Below are 20,663 nucleotides of genomic sequence, written 5' to 3'. Positions count from 1 at the left end.
TAAATCTTTGTGCCATTTTTAATACTAGTTTGAAAAACATTTTGAAATTGTTCAAATAGCCGATCTTCAAGCTCACAGCGTGTCGATGTAGATAGGCTAGTTGAACTATTTATTTTAAAATGTTTTTCAAAACAGTAAAATATGGCTAATAAATTTAGGCATAAGGGATAAGGCACCCCCTCAAGAAACACATACATTTTTTGACAATGGATGCCAGGGTCCCCAGGGACAAATCGCTGACTGCCCATTTAGCCAATGGATCAAATTAAAAGGGCTTTATTTGAGTGTTTCTTTCCATTTATATTGAGTTTCATTTTTTGTTTTCATCTCAGATTTTGTACTCACAATTATGATAGACAATTGCAAGAAATTGAACAGAATTCTGAGAAAGGAAAATCTCATAATTCTGAGGTATGAAGTCTGAATTGGGAGAAAAACTATTTTCTATTTTTTTCAGTGGTCTAAATAAGCTTCCATATATTATCGTGACTTGAGTAAGGGGGGTTAAGGTCCATTTCAACACAAAAGGCACATGTTTAGTGTGGTAGAATAAGCGCCTATTGGGATGCAACTCTAATTTTAAGTATTTTCATAGGCCTTAGTGTGGAGAATCTGTATTCATGCAAACTCATTTGTCCATGTTCAGTATGTTACTGTAAATACATGAGTGAAGAGACTACAGTGGTTTGTGTCCGTCTGTCAAGTTAAGGTGTATCCATAGTCTAGCTTTGAGAGAAAATATGAATGTTTTAAGAATCGTCAATGTCATGTCACATTTTTTATTGTAAATTTGTTGTGGGTGTGTTATCAGGTTGGATGCAAAACATATTGATGTATATTCAATGGGCTATCTTGAACAAAACAAAATCCATGCTGCAATTAAATTATTTTTTTAAACAGTGAATTGCGTACAGTATGTGTATTATTGTGAAAAGGTGTGACGTGAATTCTCTTGGTTCAATGAAGACAGTCACAGTATAAGTGAATTTATTTACAGTTACAAGGCCTGGAAGGCCAATATACAGTATACCTTCACCTGATGCAAACTACCTTTGTACAATGTGTAAATAAACCATTACAAAATGGGCTCTCTACAAAGGGCAGATTAAAATATACATGAATGTACAGAAAGTAAAATCATTATTCTTTTGTACACAAATTCACACCATGATCTCTTTTTTTTAGCTCAGTGTGTCTGTATTCCATCTATCGCTGGGAAAACTTTAGCCTTTTGGATAAAAAAAAAACTCAAAACATTTCACGTTTTTAAAAGTCACTTGTAAAGTCCTGTGGTGGGCCTTCTTATGTCTTCCAAACTATCTATGCAGCTGGCATTCATTAGGGCAGTGGTTACAAACTCTAGTCTTTAGTCAACCCAGGATACAGCTGGTTTTCATTTTGCCATTCTATTCAGGGGACTAATTCACACCTGAGACAGCAGGTGGATGCAAATAACTTCCTGGTATTAAAAAAAAAAAAATCAATCATTAATCTAGGTTAGCTAGTCTAAAATCTCTCAACTTTGGGCTTTCATCATTAAGGACACAGAAGTGGAAAATCTAAAGAATGTATTTGGTTACAGTCAGTATATGAATGAATTGTAGTTTTATACCATATGACTTATGTAAATATCCTTTATGCACCTTTCACAACCTGTTCGTTGAAATACATGTTTTACATCAGTGTTAAACACCGCCTTTTTACCGTGGATTAAAAAGGTAAAGACTGACATGTTGCTAAAGCCCAGACAAGTTGCAATTGGCATAAAATGTAGGTAAAAAAAAGTCATGGGGAACATGGGAATGGCAATTATTATGGTGACAATGAATGAAAATATTGGTGTAGTCTTGTGTTAAAGCATTTAACGACACACACTGTACATGCATGCATCACATGCATACATGTGCAGTCAGCAAAATGCAATGATAATTATGTAGACTTTGTCTAAATCAGTGACTTGATTGTATAAGAAACAATTCCAAGCATTTTCCTCGATGACTGATGTTTGAAGTATTTTTCAGCTCTCCACTCCAATCAAATCAACAGAGTATCATCTCAGAAGCAAGTCTCTGAAGAAAAAACACCTGCTAAGATTCTAACTGGTGCCATTCATAAGATGCACATTCTGACTGCATTATCATCACTGAGGTACTCGGTGACTCAATAATCATCACTTTCATCACAGGTTCACTGCATGTACTGCTCAACATTCTGTTAACATTCTGTTATGCTGTCGTATCACCGGCGTACCCTTTAACCCTTTGCATTGTAAGTTTAACATTCTGAAGCGTCCAAACAATGGCTATTGGTATGAATGTAAATGTCCACTCCATCAACTCCGTCATACATCAACACTATGTAATGCTCTAAAAGAAACGTTGTCTTACACCTGGGTTGTGGCCAAAAACCATACACTAACATCGGTTATCCTCTTTCTCAGTCAACAGTGTTGCCGTAATATTAAGTATGCCTATCCCTTAGATCAGAGAGGTGACCCCACAACTGGTCGCCAGATGTTCTGATAGGGTGTCAGCATGCAAGGAACATTTTTGGAAGTATTGTGTTAAACTGCACTGGAGTTTTCACACTCTGGGTAAGTTGGCAGCCCCCAAGTGGCAACAAGAGGTTACGTGTTTCGATAGTCGCACCACTGGTCGTACCTGACCACTGAATGGACAGCATTTTAATTGATGTGATGGCATGATCATCTTAAACATGATTTCAACTGATAAAACACTGTTCTGCTTAAAAGTCTTATACAGTGCAGCTTTAACAAAATACTGGGCTCTTGATTTCATGGTAAATATAAAATTTGGATCTCAGAGCCAAACCAGAAATCAAAATACTGTCAAATATCCTAGTCACAATGCACATACGCAATGTCAACCAGAGAATTTCCCTCTCATTTGGATCAAGAAATATCATGATCCCATTTAAGCATTTCTGATCAATTCTAACAAATTGAATATACGACATCCTCAGCTTTTAGTAACAATCACATTTTTGTCACAACCTTGAACTGACTTATACCCTGGGGAAGGACTGAAAGGTTACTCAACTTATGCACCAAGCAGACTGTTTGTTTGTCTTTTAGAACTTTTCCCAAACAAACATTAACAAGCAATGTAGGTAGAACCGAGTAAGCTCAATACACTGTATTTTTGTATGTCAATTCTCATGGTTGTGCATGTCCCCCACGACAGTGGTCATTTTCTCATCCCAAATGTACCTTCATGCTTAAGCACAAAGAGAGACGTGACAACCATTAGTAACACTGATATTTGTAACCAACACGTACAACAACATGTTTCACTGGAGACCACAGAATTTCATAATTGTAAATGTGAAGACATTAGAATATTTTCAAAAGAATTGTAAACATTAACAGAATTGACTTTTTCTTAATGTAACGGACATCACTTCAGAAGTAAATTAAGTTAAAGGCTCAATTGTGGTTTGGACAGCATGTGTATAATACAATTTGATACAGACAAAATTATAGATAGTGTAAAAAAGAAAAAGAAAAAATCTAATATTGTTTAAAATGGACACAAAAACTGTGCCATTCTCGGCAACATTTTCTGAAAAAATGCCAGAGAGAAATGGCCGATTGTAGTTTACCAGGTGGTTGAGGGCCCTAAGGCGACATACAGGAATGGGTTTCCTGTATGGCCAAAATAGCAGCTCAGTGTTTTTGCAGAAGGCAGACGTTTCCCTTAATTTGAATGAAGAAAAAAAACACTCTGTGGCGACAGCTCTGCAGGAAGCGGTACTATGGAGACTAGCATTTTCCTCAGCATGTGAAACTCCTGTCACTCACTGTCAGGTGAAAAGAAGGGAGACACATGTTTGTCTACACCAGTGATTCTTCACCTTTTGAATTTCCAGGACCCTCAGTTTGATATGCATCCAACTGCTTTTAATTGTACACTCTCAAGAGTTACAGACCGGTAAGGGTCCATTTGGAACCATTGGTCAACACCCTCCTCACGGACAAACAGTAAGGGGTCAGCAGTGACAGGAACTATGCACATCGGAAGAAATTGGTAAACCGACTAAATTGGGATTTTAAAAAAAAGTCTCTGTTTGTGCACATCCTAAGTATGCAGAAATGCCACCAATAAACTCCACAAAGACTCATCAGCCAGTGGACATTAAGATACCACATCCGACACATAAAGGGGAATAAATAAAGCTGACGTACTTTGTATAAATAGAATTCAAGTTAATTAAAATATTGCTAATATCATTCTTCATATATATGTGACTATACAATATAAATGTTGCATTTAAAAAAAAAACTCTACTGTCGTGTATATATACAGTACTGTGGCTTTGTAAATAACAATTTCTACAAGACTTCAAATCAAAATAAAGTACCTTGCCATATGAAAGTGTGTAACGTGCCGCATGAAAAAGTATGGATACCAGACAGAGTGGTTGTCATCCAAGTTATTAATGTGTTGAATTTGAAGGGAAACAAAACTCTACTGAGTCCGTACGTAGCATTAGCTCGTTTGGGACTGCTATTAGTGGCGTCTCTGCTAAATGTTTTCCAAAGGGTTACAGAGTTGACCAAGCATCTTGTGGTTTTATACCGGACATTCACAGTTTGAGAATTTTCCTGAGCTATGCTTTGAGACTGTGGGTGGTGTGAGTGACCTGCGACCGTTCGTCATGGCGGAGATGAGTGGTTATGCAGATCGAGGCGAACGTTTTCTTTAACGTTTTTAAAGGTACGGCTCTCCAAACGTCTTGCGACACTCCATGACCCCGGTGCCGGGAGGTCGATCACAGTTGTGGGTGAGTTTGACCAGGCCGGGGGTGAGACGGTCATACGCCACTTTGTACTCGCGGTCGAAAGCATCTGAGGAAGGAAGAGAGTTCTTTATGAAGAGACTTTATGAAGCGCTATTAAAAATGACCTCACAGAGAGTAATGTGGACTGATTTAAAAAACAAAACAAAAAAAACACTAATTGTAACTTGGATAACATCAAAACTGAACCAACCAATGTCGATGTTGTCCTTTCCCAAAGCCACTAGCGACAGAAACAAGATGTCTCTGTATAAACTCCTGTGAAAGAAAAGAAAACGAGAATCAACAATAAAAAGTGGACCCCCAGTAGGATCCCTAAGGCTTGTAGTTGTTATTTTTAAGCATGCGCCCTCTTGCAAAATGATGACGTATCATGTCAGTAGCAAAAGTAATATAACTTCTAACGTAACTAGTTGATATCAAGTAAAAAGTAATGTAATATCATAACTTTTTAAACCTGGTAACCTGGCAAGTACTTTTCAAGGTTATGTTGGTCATAAATAATACAAAGTGCTATGGGCCAAACTTTCATCTCTGCTACCCCCCCCCCCTTTCTCCTCCTGCCACTCTGACCATGATTCAGAAGCAGTGTTGATTTTGTCGACTAAAACTATGACGAAAAATGTTTGTCGACTACTTTTTTTCAGTGACAAAAACTAAATAAAAAATTATCTATGAAGACTAAAACTAAGGCTAAATATATTGACAATGTCGTCAACAAATAAAAACTAGACTCAAATGTTAGTGAGGGACTAGTGGAGAAGAGATCCAGTAGAACTAAAAGACAAGTCATTTTATGTTTGGTTGTGCTCGGGTGATGAGTGGAAAAATAGCCGATCTAGAAGCTTACAACGCGTCGCAGCGCGACGCGTTGTTAGCTTGTAGATCGGCTATTTTCAGCATGCAACCAAGTGTAAAATCAGCCATTACGACGCCATCAAGGCACCGCCAAAATACGTTTTAGTCGACTAAATCAACTGTAGATTTAGTCGACTATAACTTATGATATTTAGTCGACTAAAACTAGACAAAAACAAAAAAAATTCAGATGACTAAAATATGACTAAAACTAAATGGACCCATTTATTCAAAAGACTTATGACCAAAACTAAATCAAAATTTGCTGTCAAAATCAACACTGTTCAGAAGAGACAGACACAGTGAGCACGCTGATGCGCTGACCTTTGTCTTTTCACGCCCAGCGTTTGTCCCAGCAGGTGGAGGAGTTGTCCCATGGGTCGGATGACATCATTTTTCTGGATGCTCTTCACCACGTCCTGCAGGAGCTCCTCGCTGAACGGTCTCTCCTCCTCCCGGACTTTTCGTGGCAGAGGGTAGCCCACATCTACACACACACACACACACACACACACACACACACACACACACACACACACACACACACACACACACACACACACAGTCTTAATGGTCTCCGCAATGACTCCTGTGTGTGATTCATTGACTAATATTAGCTTGGCACATTAAACTAAATAGTTCAGCAGGTTATTCTGATAAGATATTGTGACATCCATCCATATGTGTCATCACTTAGTGATAGACAACACACACAAAGGCATGTAGATGACACGTGAAGGAGTAGAGCCCAAACGATCTACGAGTCGGGCCGATACAGATACTGATCTATCGGTATCGGTGTATGTTGTCCAATATGCAGCGTTATGAAAACGTATCAAAAGACTATTGTTTTGGGTAAAAAAAAAAATCTTCCATTTGTGTTGTTTTAAGAAAAATATATATTTCTAATTATTGAATTCCCAGTGAAGGTTACCATTTCAGTGCATGTCATTTTGGACAATAAAGTTTATTGTCAATCTGTAAAATCTCCAATTACAGTTTGATAATCACATTTGAGGGATCATTGTAAAATGATCTTGGCCGATTCATCGGTCACTTTTTGTTTACTCCTTAATAGGTCAGGCTCTAGTAACAAGGCAGACATTTAAGAAACCCACCCTCAAATACAATACTTGACTGTATTTGAGATCTGACGACACACAGATGCATTTCAACCATGCTATGATATACACTACGTATATAGATATAAATGTATATACTTCATAATATACGCCTACTGAAACAAGGCTAAGATTATAAAAGCCCCGCTTAGTGGCCCCTAGAGGTCATGCTCGCACAAGAAACTGTCCTGATATGTAGCATCAGCTTATGGCGTTGCAACATACTGTAGTCTGGAACTACAGTATACTATAACTTACACACACACACACACACACACACACACACACACACACACACACACACACACACACACACACACACACACACATACACACACCCTCCAACCTAGTACCTCTCAGTAAAAACAACCACTAGAAGAGGGTCTCACTATGCTGTTTGAACCATCCTGAAATATAAATATGAAGTGCATTGGGCAAAGTGAGATAGAGAAGCTATTGTGTTGTCCGTCCACTATGCCATTTGAACATCCAATTTTCAATAAAGCATCTGAAATCGCTGTATTCCAGCAATGGTCGCAAAGCAGCATTGACAAATAAAAATAGTTTGGGGATGGGACACATCCACGAAATAGAGACAGCGATTTTCTTTTGAGGGGTAGACGTCATCACTGCACAACAAGCGGTCGGTCGCAGCATATCAGGACAGTCTGATTGAAACGCATGCCTTTTAATGACATTTTCTCCCTTGCTCGCTCGCGCCGCTGTATGTAAAGATGGGGTGTGAGTGTAAAGTAGCACTAGAGGGTGCGCAACCTTTTCGGCCACATGATCACTTAGCCGTTTTCCAAGGCCCACCCCTACACTAGAGGAAAGATGATGGGGTGGTAAGGGTTCATCCTCTGGAGAGCCTGAATGGCACACAAGAGGATTCATGGCAATGCACCCATTTGTTTTAGAGATTTCTTAACAGTAAGAGTGGCGCTAGGCCTCTCCAAGAACCATGACGGTGCACAGCAAATTCTGTGGCAATCCAGCCAGTAATTTGAGAGATTTTGTGTGAGTAAAGTGTTAAGACACACAGGCGGATAGACAGAGAGACGAACCAACATCCCTATAGGATAACAAATATAACAAACCATAGTAACCCTGACTCAATTCACCATGACAGGAAGCTTTTCAAATGGGATGAAAAGCAGTGTCTTATTACTCCAGTGTCTTACTACAGAAGTGCACAAAACAAGAATCACAACACTGATGCATTCTCTCCATACAGATGAGGGGGGGAAGGGAGAGAGTAAGCTAGGAGACACACGGCCAGATTACTACAGAGAGAGAGAGACAGGGAACAACGAACAATAGGACTCATCTGTGGGTGTCCAGCAACACAAAATGAACACTCACGGTCTAACAAAAGAGTACAATTAAGCCCTGAAAGACAGAGAGAGAGAGCAAACAGAAAAGGGGGCTGTTAGCAGCTGGGTTAGCTCAGAACAGGAACAGTAAGCCTAGAGCCGTCTCTACAAGACCCCTCAGCAAACACACTTAACACAGTGGTGTGTTCTACCGTGTTACGCTATATACTGTACGTAGTATACCGTCCCAGCAAAAAAAAAAAAAAAACATATGCCGTCTACTAACCATCCGAGGTAGCGTATCTGATACGCAGGAGGAGGGGCTGGGGGCATGTGTGAACTTTTTCAGGTGATAATAGCCGTTGGGACCATGGGAGTTTCGAAGAAGTTCACACATATATTTGTAAGAGCAGTTATTTCATTCAGTGACCGCGTGCGCGCATATAAGTGTGCTTGTGCGTGTGGGAGGGAATAATTACAGTATACCCTCCGAAAAAAACTAGAACACACCACTGAGCAAACACGCACTAGTCTCGCGTAGCCAGACAACTATTCCACAATCTCCGCATGCTATATAGAGTCTGGAACTACACCGAAATACGAGAGAGGAAACTGGCACTTCCGTTCACGAAAATATATTTTAAAACATCTTTACATTTTATTTTTTTAATTTCCATTCTGCTCAGCAGCAAGCTATATATACTTTGATGATTTTGATTTATATTAGGATACATTTGCGCGACTGTAAAGACGAAACAGAAGTGGGGAGAAGGCTTCACATCCGGTTTATAGTCTAATCATGATCAGAGCTTCCGAGTCCCAGACTGTATGACCGGAAACATTTGAAAATTGTGGGAGGCAGCAGTCTGGCCACACAAGACTAAACACTCACTAAAATGTACCAATCAATCAACAAAGGTTATTATTATTAGTCACTGACTCGTCATTTGAGTCTTTAATGTTGGTTCATTATACAGCAGAGTGACTTAATCATTCCCCTGTATGGTTGCTAGGGTATTGTTCATTTGTTTGACAATGCTTAAGTTGTCATGCTAATAAAGCATTTTGAACTGGTAAGCTTAGATGATTAATGTTTCCATCCACGTTTCTGGATATGAATTATGATCGAAGACATCAAGATTCAATAAAAACACCAAAGCGTTTTTTTAAGCAAATTTAAAGATTTAAGAATCCGTAATTTTAAGAATCTGTAAGATTTGTATGATGTAAATTCAAATCCAGGTCTCCTTCATGAGGGCCGAAATGTCTACCGCTGAGCTAGCGTAACAGCTCTTATCAACCAGTAGTGTAACTGTTCCTATCTGAACACGGGGTCTACATCAACAGAAGAGCAGAGACTGGCAGACCACCCCCAAACACCACAGTTATGTTAGTTATAATAATAATAATAATAATATTGTATTATTCAACAGGTAGTTCCGACCAAGCAATCTGATTGGTCAAAACAGGCTCTCCAGCTGTGCTCAAATGAAAAAATCCTAATCACTATAAATAGAAATATAGCCAAATGTACAGCCTTGACATTACACAGTAAAATCCTATGTGGATTTCACTGTCTACTAGAAGCTCCTCCCACACTGACATCCTCCATCAGCTCTGCTGGTGAGTCCGTGACGGGAGCCCTGTTTTCCTCCCGGGCCACGCCCCCTTCGCCCCTGGTCATGCAGTAGGCTACTCTATGGTGGAAAATAATGCTCGGCGCTGGCATTGCCTGGGGGGGGGGGGCAATAATTTACGATTCTGTGCCTATCAGTACATATCTCGGACGGGGCTGAGTAGGCTCAAGCGAACTTCGCAATGTTCGGCAATAACTCGCACGCTTTAGCGCGCTCGGTGGTGCCTCTCGTGGCTCAAGTTCGCTTGAGACTGCGCCCCTCTGTCGCGGTCCAAAACTATACTTTATCGCCGAAAAAAAGTCAGCGGTTGTTAGAAAAAGTTATATTTTAAGTGGGAATCGAACCTGGGAGGTGTGGGTTGGGAGTATAACAATTAACGAGGCAAGCCACTGAGGCCAGTGCTGAGATTAGGTATTCGGACTGTATTAGAATCTGACCTACGGGGCGAAGCGTGAACCGGAAGGGGCGTGGCCCGATAGGAATAGCTGGTGCACGTCATTGACAAGGCGCTATGTAAAGTCTTTTCAGTGGATATCTTAGTTACAATGAGATTGAGCTAAACAGGGGAGTTTTGTTTTTCTATTATGTGCTATTGATTCAGTTTGGGAAATCATTCACAATCTCTATTTAGCTCATTATCTCAAGTTGGCTGGCTCCCAGAGCCCTAGCTGAGTCAACAGGGACTAGTAGTTAGTGTCTCAATCAGACCCCAGTCAACATGTAACCCGACACAGGGGTTACCCGACACAGGGGAAACTTTGTGTAGATTTTACGATTCAAATTAGTAAGAAGATCCAGACTGGATCCGTGGTTCTGGATCAGGGTCTTCAAATAGTGCAATCAACAAGAATGTTGGGTTTTTGTAATGTTACACATTGGCAGAATCTGCTTCGATTGCATTTGTTTATGTGCTAAAAGAGTGACTTTGTTTCCCTGTGCAATGTAAGTTACATCATGGCAAGGTAACTACACAACCCAAACCTCTACTAAAGTGGCATTTTTGCTTTTTGAATAAACCCTGTTATCTAGTCCAGAGGTCTTCAACAGGGGGTCCGGGACCCCTAGGGCATCCTCAGAGTTACTACAGGGGGTCCGTTACATTAATGTACATTAACCATTTCAACCAAGCATCCCTATTCTGAGGATAACTTTAGCCAAAAATAGCAGATCTACAAGCACACCACGCCTCGTTGTGCGCTTGCAGATCTGCTATTTTCGGCAAAGAGATTTGGTGTAGGGGGGAAAAGAGCAGACCAAGTACAGAGTGAAAGGTCAAGTTTACTTAGTATTGACGGTTTAAGTGGTTAAATGTCTGGAAACCCACATTAACATGAATCCAACATACACTGATGACAGTGCTGTCAAACAAGTCTATGAAGCTACCTATGAAATCTATGAGAAAAAAAATATGTTACACAATATATAATGGGGGTCCCTGCTTTATCTCTCTCTCAGCCAAGGGGTTCTTGGCCTGAAAAACGTTGAAGACCCCTGATCTAGTCCATCTACAGTAAAGTGAGCATTCATCTGTGAGTAAAGGGCCTATTAAAGCCTCAGGGTGACCCACTGTGTGTGTTCCAGAGGATGTAGAGAGGCTGAATGGCGTCCTGGTGGAGCTTTAGATTGTCCCACAACATCTGGATCAGCACATGTTTACTGTCCTCTGACATCCAGTGTCGAGGAATCTGGAGAGAGAGAGAGAGAGAGAGAGAGAGAGAGAAAGAGAGACAGAGAGAAGAAAGTCATATTAACCCATTAAGACCTGAAGCCGATTCTACAAATGTCTTCTAAATCCCAACAGTATTCTGAAAAAACGTATGTTTCTATATCAGTGGTGGTCAAACCTTTTCATGTCAAGGACCCCCAAAATTATATACATTTGGCCGCCGACCCCCATCTCAAAATGTTTTGTTTCAGGGACCCCCAGAAGCAAAGAATAGAGTTAAAAATGTTCGCTTTAAACAATATATTCAAAGATTTGCACACATTTTCACGATTTTTCAAAAATAGCAGATCTACAAGCTCGAGCTTGTAGATCTGCTATTTTTGAATAGCCAAAGTGTAAAATAATGCTTTTTTTTTTTTTTTTAACAGAAAAACAGAGACATATCCTCTCTACCTGGGAGCCCTTGTTGCAGTGGTCGGAGGTGAGGATGAGCCCGGGCAGGTTGCTGGGCAGGTCCAGCCTCCTGAAGTACCACAACAGGTTCCAGTAGATGATGGGGTGATGGTCCACCACGCCGGCCACGGTGATGGCCGCGTCCCCCTCGTTCTCCAGCAGGCTCTCCAGCTCCTTCCACAGCACCAGAGGGCTCAGGTACGGCACGGTCACCGGCTCGGGGTTGTGGAGACGCCACTCCATGCTGAGCGGGTCCTATGGGAGAGAGAGGGAAGGCGGGTGGTCAGCAGAGGTAGATACTCAAGTATTCAAAAGTACAGACTACAAAGTAGGCTACATTTTCTTTTTAATATCAATACCGCAATGTATTGACATTTAGAACATTACCAAAGAAGTGCAATATTTATATTAGAAATGTAGTCAAAGTCATGTGCTTGCAAAAAACAATTATACTCCAAAAATGTACTCAAGTATATGTACTTAGTTACTGTCAACAACTGGTCAGAAGGGGGCAGGTGGATGACGCATGGCATTTAGGGCTGTCAAAATTGGCCAAAAGTTGCATCCAAATAATCCTTGTGAAAATGTATTCAAAGACCACTAGATGTCTCTTTCTTTCTCTCTCTCTTTCTCTCCTCTTGCGAGATCAAATGAATGATTCATACTTATATCTTATTCTATGGCCTCATTTTATTAAGCTTGGTTAATATAATGGTTACACTATACACTTTTGTAACGCTTTTTAATTTTTTTTTTATTAAGGTACACAATTCTGAGAAATGTGACAACAAGGACATTTTACCATGACATTTCTACATTGGTCAAGTCTGGTTGTAAACTGTCATCCTTACCAAATGGATTGCCTGTTCCAGCTTGACCTAGATGTCATCATTTTCAATCAATTAAAGAGAAGTTGTGTGATTCAACGTGTTGTGTACATTCGGTACAGCATTCTGCTTATAGTCAGGGTTTGTCTGTGCTGCCTTCAGCAAGGGAGGGGCGTAACTTGAAAATGTAGCTTGCAGTCTAGACTCAGACTGATGGCTCTGTGATCTCGCAAGACCAGCTTCTGTGTGAACCACTTAAACCCCAGCATCGGTATTGTGGGGAAAGCTTTCGCTGAAAACAGCAGATCGACAAGCTCACAACGCGACGCAGAGAGCGTCGCGTTGTGAGCTTGTCGATCGGCTGTTTTCAGCCAAAGCTTTCCTCACAATAACAGAAAACCGAAAATACACTAGTATTGAGCCCTGAGGGACTCCAGTTAACCATGTGGGGTTTAAGTGGTTAAAGGAGTAGTGTGTAAGTCCCAAAATAACGATGTTTAGCAACCTCTCCTAAACCACTTTCAATAGAAAATATGTTTATAAAAGGCTTTCGGGGGTGAAATTCATGGAATGGGTGTTTTGAAACAAAAGATATACAATTTTACTTAAAACTTAACTTAACTTAAAAGTTACCTAGTATTACTTTAAGGTTACAAGCGCCCAGGATATTTTTTTCTTCTTCTTTTTTCTTACAGTTGAATATTTGTTTATTTTAAATATTCAAATATATGTTTGAATGGAATATGCACCAACGTTTTTTTTAATATAATTTAACCTTGGTCCTATTTGTACTGGCATCAGTAAGTTTCAACATAAATAAGCAAGACATGCGTCGCATTTTCACTTTGTGAGATCAGTGTCTTACAGTGGTTTCGTTGAGGCGGCTGGGCAAGCTGCCTGAGGTGGGCATACAGTGGTTGATTTTGGGGGTGTTCACTATCGGGCTGAAGGCGCTTACGCTCCGGACCATCTGGGCGCCGGGGGACAAGGCCCCCTGCCGGCGCTCTGTTGGGATGTCTATACAGTGGGCCATGGTTGATCTCGTCCTGAAGAAAGACACACACGTATAGAAAGAGGTTCATAACTTCCTCTCACTCATAAACGCACACAAATACACAGATGCAACGAGGTATGGTTCTTCACAATCATTCCATAATGACACTAACTGGAACGTGAACAGAGAGGACATCAATGTCACAGGCATGTGACATCCAAAATTGTAAACATATTGCACAAAATCATAACTTACATCAAAACTGTTTTTCACAAAAGTTACCACTGGTGTAGAAGCATAGTTGTCACCAAGTCAACAAAAAAACTGCAACAATTAGCATAAAAAAACATGCAAGTTTAAATGATGGTTTCAATCAGCTTTGACATGTGGTCATGGCACAAGAGATGTGTCCAATTATTGAAAAATAATGGATGAGGTGGAGACAGAGAACATGACCTCTGTCAGAGTTTATAAATCAACACTAGCATGAATTAGTTCTCTGACACTGACTTAATGTATTAAAGGCCAGTCCACACCAATGCAACTCCTTGCAAGTCCTTGAAACTCTGTGCAACTCCTTGCAACCATTATCCCCAAATGGTACCGGTCTGCAACTGGTCTGTCCAGACAACCATCTGCAACGGTCTCTAAAACGGTTTTGTTGCAAGGAGTTGCGTTGGGGCTGTGTTGATTTCGTCGACTAAAACTATGATGACAAATGTTCGTCGACTACCTTTTTTCAATGCCGAAAACTAAATAAAAACTAAATAAAAACTAAGCTAAGACTAAATATATTGACAATTTCGTCAACAAATAAAAACTAGACTAAAATGTTAGTGAGGGACTAGTGGAGAAGAGATCCAGTAGAACTAAGACAAGTAATTTTATGTTTGGGTGTGCATGCTGAAAATATCAGATCTACAAGCTCACAACGCGTCGCGCTACGACGCGTTGTGAGCTTGTAAATCGGCTATTTTCAGCTTGCAACCAAGTGTAAAATCAGCCATTAAGACGCCATCAAGGCACCGCCAAAATACATTTTAGGCGACTAAATCAACTGTATATTTAGTCGACTTGGGGTGGACTGGCTTTTACAGTCTGCATTACCTTCCATTCCCTGAGCAGTCTAGGATATCAATCCTGGGGGAGGGGGGAGAGAGGGCCGTGGTGGGGCAGGGGGTGGAGAGTGTGGATGTCCCCGTCCCCGTGTCCATGCCTGTGGATATGGAGTAGGAAGACGTCCCTGCCTCGTCCCCAGAGGGGCTGCTCTTCAAGAATAGCCTGTAAGAAAGAGACAAGAGGGAGAAAGTAAAACTCAAGCACACCACAGTACAAATCTAAACCTAAAATCAGTCTAGTATATGGATTGCTTCTGTGTAGACATGTCTAAATATACTGACCGACGCGTGGTTTACACATAGACTGTATAAAAAGAATGGACGAAGCTAGGCCATTGGTTTCTACAGACCGTAAATGCAGATTGTTCAGGAATTTGAAATCCGCCATCTTTCAATATCGCGTCATATCAGGTTGCAGCAACCAGACCAGTTTATCATGTACCACGTCATGTTATATTGTACTGTACGTTATGTTATGTAAATATACCTTTTAATTCCCTGCCGTTCACTCCCTTCCACATCTACCTGTTCTTTGCTTTCCCTGCCAGCTTGTACTCAGCCTATAAAGTGTGGGTGTCGTACAGAGATTTGTTGTCACACCAGGCACCCTGTTTAACGTGTCAAGTACGCGTCTCTGCCAATGCTTGTAATGCTTAATGCAAAGATAGTGCTGACCTCATACATTCACGTAATGAAGAATATTACCACGCTTGATTGATTCACTAGAGACTAGGCATTAAATGTTGGAATTGGCTCCAGAATGCCAGCGCTAATGTGCAAATGTATAATAATATTGTTGGACAGAGCTTGCTCTATATACATCTATTTCACAGTATACCTCCCGGGTCCTCGCATGTCCCTGATCTCCACGTTGAGGAAGGGGAGGAACGGGTTCCCACAGAAGGGACAGGTGGTGTTGAGGTTGGAGTCGTCCGCCGTCCACCCCGCCATGATCTCCTCGTCGTACACCAGGCCGTCGCACGTCTTACAGCGCGAGCAGCTGGAGATCAGCAGCTGTGAACGGACCAGATGTTCAACAGAAAGGTAAATGCATTTATATATAGACCCTCCAGAAAAACGCGATTATGCGAGCGCATAATTTACCGCATAATCAGCAAAATGGCGCATAATTATAAGGGGAGAACCACTGGACTAGAGAGATATAATTAGCAAAAGACATATGGATTTTATTTAGCGTAATGTTCTATTTCACACTAACAGGCTCTGTGGGTTAAAGGGGAATACCACTCATTTTCAACATTGAACCATGTCATAATATACCTTAGAGTTGCTGAAATATGGCAAATGTTGCCTAGAACTGGATAATTGATTGTTTGGTTCATGTGATCAGTGACATATGGGGAATCTCACTTCCAGCTGTGACCGTGCGACTTGAATATGACCCCAACAATCTAGGCAACATAGATTTCCACACAATAGCTCTAAGGTATATTATGACATGGTTCAATGTTGAAAATGAGTGGTATTCCCCTTTAAACACAGATATTGAAGCTTTGTGGAGAAGATGAATGGTTAACTGTCTTAGAGAGCAAAGCCATGTGATCCTAGTACTAGTTACATTGTGTAGTTATGGTTTTACCTCCATGGCATAGTTGTTGAAGATGCTGGTGTTGCTGGTGTAGTGTGAGGAGCCCAGGTCAGACTTGTCTGGTGGAGGAAAGCCGGGGGGGGAGAGGAGAGAGCCTAGAGTGACACCACAAACACCACTGTTATTTACACCAAGGGGCTAGCATCCGCCTTGTGAATGGAGGCTATATAGGAAGTGTGACAGTTCATATGAATGGCCTGTAGTCTCGCTGTTTCACCCCTGCTGGTGTCAGAAGCAATTAGGCTCTATTCAAGCGCATGGGTTTTTGGCCGAACTTTACACTTGATTTTATTAGCTTAATAAACATTGTCATAAATACTATATGCTTCCAGACGCTAGTTTAAAGTCTTCTTTCAATCACCATGATATGCGTTTTGGTCAATTATGGTCCCATTTATTTAAATTCATTATAAAGTATGTTTCTAGGGTTTCTACTGGTTCTACCGAGTGAAGACCGGTAAAAATCAGTGCAAAACAGGCTTCATTTACGGTCTGTAGAAACCAATGGCGTGACGCTGTCCATATTATTTCTATTCAGCATAGTCTATGTCTATGATTTACACACATATTTTTAAGGAGGTTAGAAAGATTGTTCTCAAACAGCCAGAGTTGAGGTGGTGCCTTCAAGTATATATATAGAAGAAGCAAACAAATACTCACTCCATTCGAAAATAAATATAATTATTTTACGTTAAAAACGTTAAATAATGACTTTTCGGGCATATACAGTAACATAAGATATTCTATATAAATTTATAGAATATAAATATTTACTTATTATTATATCACTTATGGTTGTGACTTGTGATTGCACAACAGATGCACAGTATACTGTATACTGTAGCTATATTTCTGTGCAATACTGACATTGTGAAATGCACTGCAATAGGAAAACACATTTTCTTCTGTGTGCAGAAAACATCTGGCCATTTCCATTGGTCAAAATTGGCATTTCCATTTCCTGTTCATTATTTTTCAAAACGTGTCGAGCTTCACAGTTGCTGACATTCTGTCAACTCAAGACTGGATGAGTGTATTTGTTTGTTTAGCTTACATTTCACTAAGTGATGTATATTCATCGCACCACAGCATAATACAACATAATACGTCAATCATCTGAGCACTACTTAAAAGGACAAAGGTAACCTTACCAGCATGCATGGGCGTACGTCTCCCAGAGCTGAGGACTGAGGGCGAGCTGCCCAGCCTACTGCGCAGGGGGCTGGGCCTGGGGCTCCTGCGGGGGGGGCTCACGGGCCCGTTCCTCTGGGGGAACAGCGAGTAGCCATCTGGCTGGTCTCTGCAGATGTCCTCATCCAGCAGGGAGGAGCAGTCTGGATCCATGCCCAGGGAGGACACGCTCACACGGTCACTGTTACCGTCCTGATGGGCGGGGCGGGGGGGGAGAAGGCACTGAGCGTCACATTGTTTACATATTCAAAGCCAGAGGGAAACATTCTGACACTTTAATTGGTAATGTATTTCAGTATACTGACAATTTTGAAAACAATAAAGTATTGTCTTCAAGTATATGCAGTGGTGGAAAAAGTACTCAGATGTTTACGTAAAAGTTTCAATACTGCAACATAGAGTGTTACAAGTAAAAGTCCCTCATTAAAAATGTACTTGAGCAAAAGTACAAAAGTATGGGTATCAAAATGTACTTAAAGTACCAAAAGTAAAAGTACTGAACTGTTTGAAAATAACCGATCTACATGCTCACAACGCGTCGCGATGCGACGCGTTGTGAGCTTGTAGATCTGCTATTTTCAAATAGCCTATGTATAAAAAAGGGCTAAAGTGGTTAATGTATGTTTTATGATGTTATCATTTATATCTGCAAAGTATATAGTAACTAAAGTTTTCAAATAATTGTAGTGCAGTAAAAGTACTATATTTATCTCTGAGATGTAGTGGAGTAGAAGTAAAAGTATTGGAAATAGGAAATACTCCAGTAAATTACAAATACCTAAAACATGTACTTAAGTACAGTACTTGAGTAAATGTACGTAGTTACTTTACACCACTGAATAATATTTCAGTGAACTGGTCTGTTTATGTGAACCTTTAGAGCGTGGTGACTTAACTTGATGAACACTGACAAACGCCTAGCGTTAGCACTTAGCAGGAATTACATCAGGAATTACATCAGGAATTACATCAGGAATTACATCAGGCAGCGCAAATGTTTCAGCAATACAATGGGAGGGCAGATTGTCAGACACATTGTCGGACAATCCACAAGGGGGCAGTGGTGCTCCAAATTTGTTCTTGCTGATGTCTTAGAGCTGCATTTGTAAGACTGGTAAAACAAAGTATTAAGAGATACTTTCTGTGCCTCACTAGTGTTCTTCAACCAATGCCTAAAGTTGACAAAGAACGACTTATTATGATATTTAGGCCTCGTTTACAAAGGCCTGTTTTCATGGTCAATGCAGTCCAGGTTCAAGTGCCAAATCAATGGAGAATCACGTGTCTATGTGATTCCTAAAACAATATACTATACCAGGGGTCTTCAACGTTTTCAGGCCAAGGACCCCTTAGCTGAGAGAGAGATGAAGCAGGGACCCCCAACTACATGTATAAAATCGTGTTGCATATTAAACATTTTCAGAGATAGCTTCATATAGACGTGTGTGTGTATTTTCAGACAGTTAACCACTTAAACCCTCAACACTTCGAAAACTTGTACTTGGTCTGCTCTTTCCCCCCCCCCCTACCCCAAACTTCTTTGCTGAAAATAGCCGATCTACAAGCTCGGCTAACGTTCCCCTCAGGATAAAGTGGTTAATGTAAAACAAAAAGTTCCTATCACACAAAGATTTGGTGGCCCCTCTGTAGTAACTCTGAGGACCCCCTAGGGGTCCCGGACCCCCTGTTGATGACCCCTGTACTATACAACACAACAAACCCTCCCACTGCCCCTGACCTGACCAGCGGGTGCTTTGCTGTAGGCCTACCTTGGTGGGCGTGGTGTAGGTGGCCAGACGAGAGTACCAGCGGCTAGCCTTCTCCGCCACGCCCTTCCCGGCGGAGAACATGCTGCTCTTGAACACGTCCAGGCCGGGCGTGAGCAGAGTGTCCAGCGCAAACGAGGAGGAGGAGGGCGAGGGGGACGCCAAGCTGGTGGACAGGGAGTCTCGGTGGTCCGTCCTGTCCCTGTAAGGGCTGGGCCGGGGACTGGGCGTGGCGCTGGCCCGTCTGCTCGGGGGCGAGGACCACAGGTGCTGTTGCGACGGGGTGGGGGACGGCGACGGCGACTGCGGGTGGTACGTCTGGGAGCGCGGCACCCTGCCGGGCCTGAGGGGGGAGCTCTGGGGCAGACTGGCTCTGCGGGGGGTGGAGAGGCAGGAAGAGGAGGACGAGTAAGGGTGCAGCAGCAGGGAGGGGCTGGAGGGGTCCTGCAGGTCCAGGCTCGGGGTGCGGCTGCTCAGCGGGCTGCCGATGTGGTTCATGTAGAGCTCGATCTCCCTGGCCAGGGGTCTGCGGGCGGTGGGCGTGCAGCGGCCACCGCCCAGGTCACGCTCACTCAGCTCCTGCTCGCTGCCACGCCGCTGGGACTGCGACTCGGCGGCCGCCAGCAGGGAGAGCGGGTCGTAGCCCGTCTCGATGCCCGTGCGCTTCACCACCACCCTGGGGGGCCCCCCGGTGGAGGCCACGCCACCGAAGCTGGCGCTGTGCTCGACCGTCCTCTTACGCGGCTCGCCACCTCTGGAGAGGCCGGCGGCCGGCGGCTCCGGGGCAGCAGGCCCGTCCAAATCCAGATCCTCCAGATCAAAGATGGCATCAGTGTTGCCCTTCATGTCGTCTCCATCGCTGTCGTCCGTCTCGGCGGCGGCGGTGGCTGCCTTCAACGCGGCCTCTGAAGCGCCCAGTGCCAGCGAGCGAGGTCTCTTGCTCTGACTGAAGTTAGCGCCGGAGAGGATCTTGACGTCGGCGCCCAGGTGCTCCGCGATCTTGGCCGGGTCGGTCTCGCCGCGGCTCATGCCCAGGCCCAGGACGGTGGTGGTGCCGCTGGCGCCGGACACCACCGTGTCACCACTCAGCCTGCGGCAGCGCGCTCCCTGCCAGTCCGAACTGCCGCCGCCCCCCACCGCCTCCTCCAGGGCACTGTGGTGGCGCCTGAGTAAACTGTTGCTCTGCACCTCCCCGATCTCCTCCAGGGAGGAGGTGAACAGGAGGCCTGCTACGTGACCTGAGAGAGAGAGAGAGAGAGAGGAGGGAATAGAGAAATAGAGAGCAGGAACAT

The 20,663-nt window shown here is 42.5% G+C and overlaps 1 protein-coding gene across 4 annotated transcripts in view; it reads right to left on the bottom strand.

Moving 5' to 3' along the window:
• Positions 1-970: 970 nt before the first annotated feature.
• Positions 971-20,663, bottom strand: part of LOC311049071 (C-myc promoter-binding protein-like) — an 82,766-nt gene continuing 63,073 nt past the window's right edge. For all 4 annotated transcript variants that reach the window (XM_084062510.1, XM_084062512.1, XM_084062511.1 and 1 more), the window contains 11 exons: positions 19,375-20,609; positions 17,566-17,797; positions 16,406-16,509; positions 15,644-15,819; positions 14,795-14,968; positions 13,559-13,739; positions 11,867-12,121; positions 11,315-11,432; positions 6,001-6,163; positions 5,012-5,076; positions 971-4,867 (listed from right to left, as the gene is read on the bottom strand). In XM_084062510.1, the coding sequence (XP_083918636.1) occupies positions 4,731-4,867; positions 5,012-5,076; positions 6,001-6,163; positions 11,315-11,432; positions 11,867-12,121; positions 13,559-13,739; positions 14,795-14,968; positions 15,644-15,819; positions 16,406-16,509; positions 17,566-17,797; positions 19,375-20,609 (2,840 nt within the window). In that variant the 3' untranslated portion in view covers positions 971-4,730. The remainder of the gene's footprint in view (positions 4,868-5,011; positions 5,077-6,000; positions 6,164-11,314; positions 11,433-11,866; positions 12,122-13,558; positions 13,740-14,794; positions 14,969-15,643; positions 15,820-16,405; positions 16,510-17,565; positions 17,798-19,374; positions 20,610-20,663) is intronic.

Source organism: Gymnoscopelus microlampas (genome assembly GCF_963454915.1).
Source record: "Gymnoscopelus microlampas genome assembly, chromosome: 1".
NCBI lineage: Eukaryota > Metazoa > Chordata > Actinopteri > Myctophiformes > Myctophidae > Gymnoscopelus > Gymnoscopelus microlampas.
Note: the sequence above shows the minus strand (reverse complement) of the source record. Positions and strands in the feature narration are given on the sequence as shown.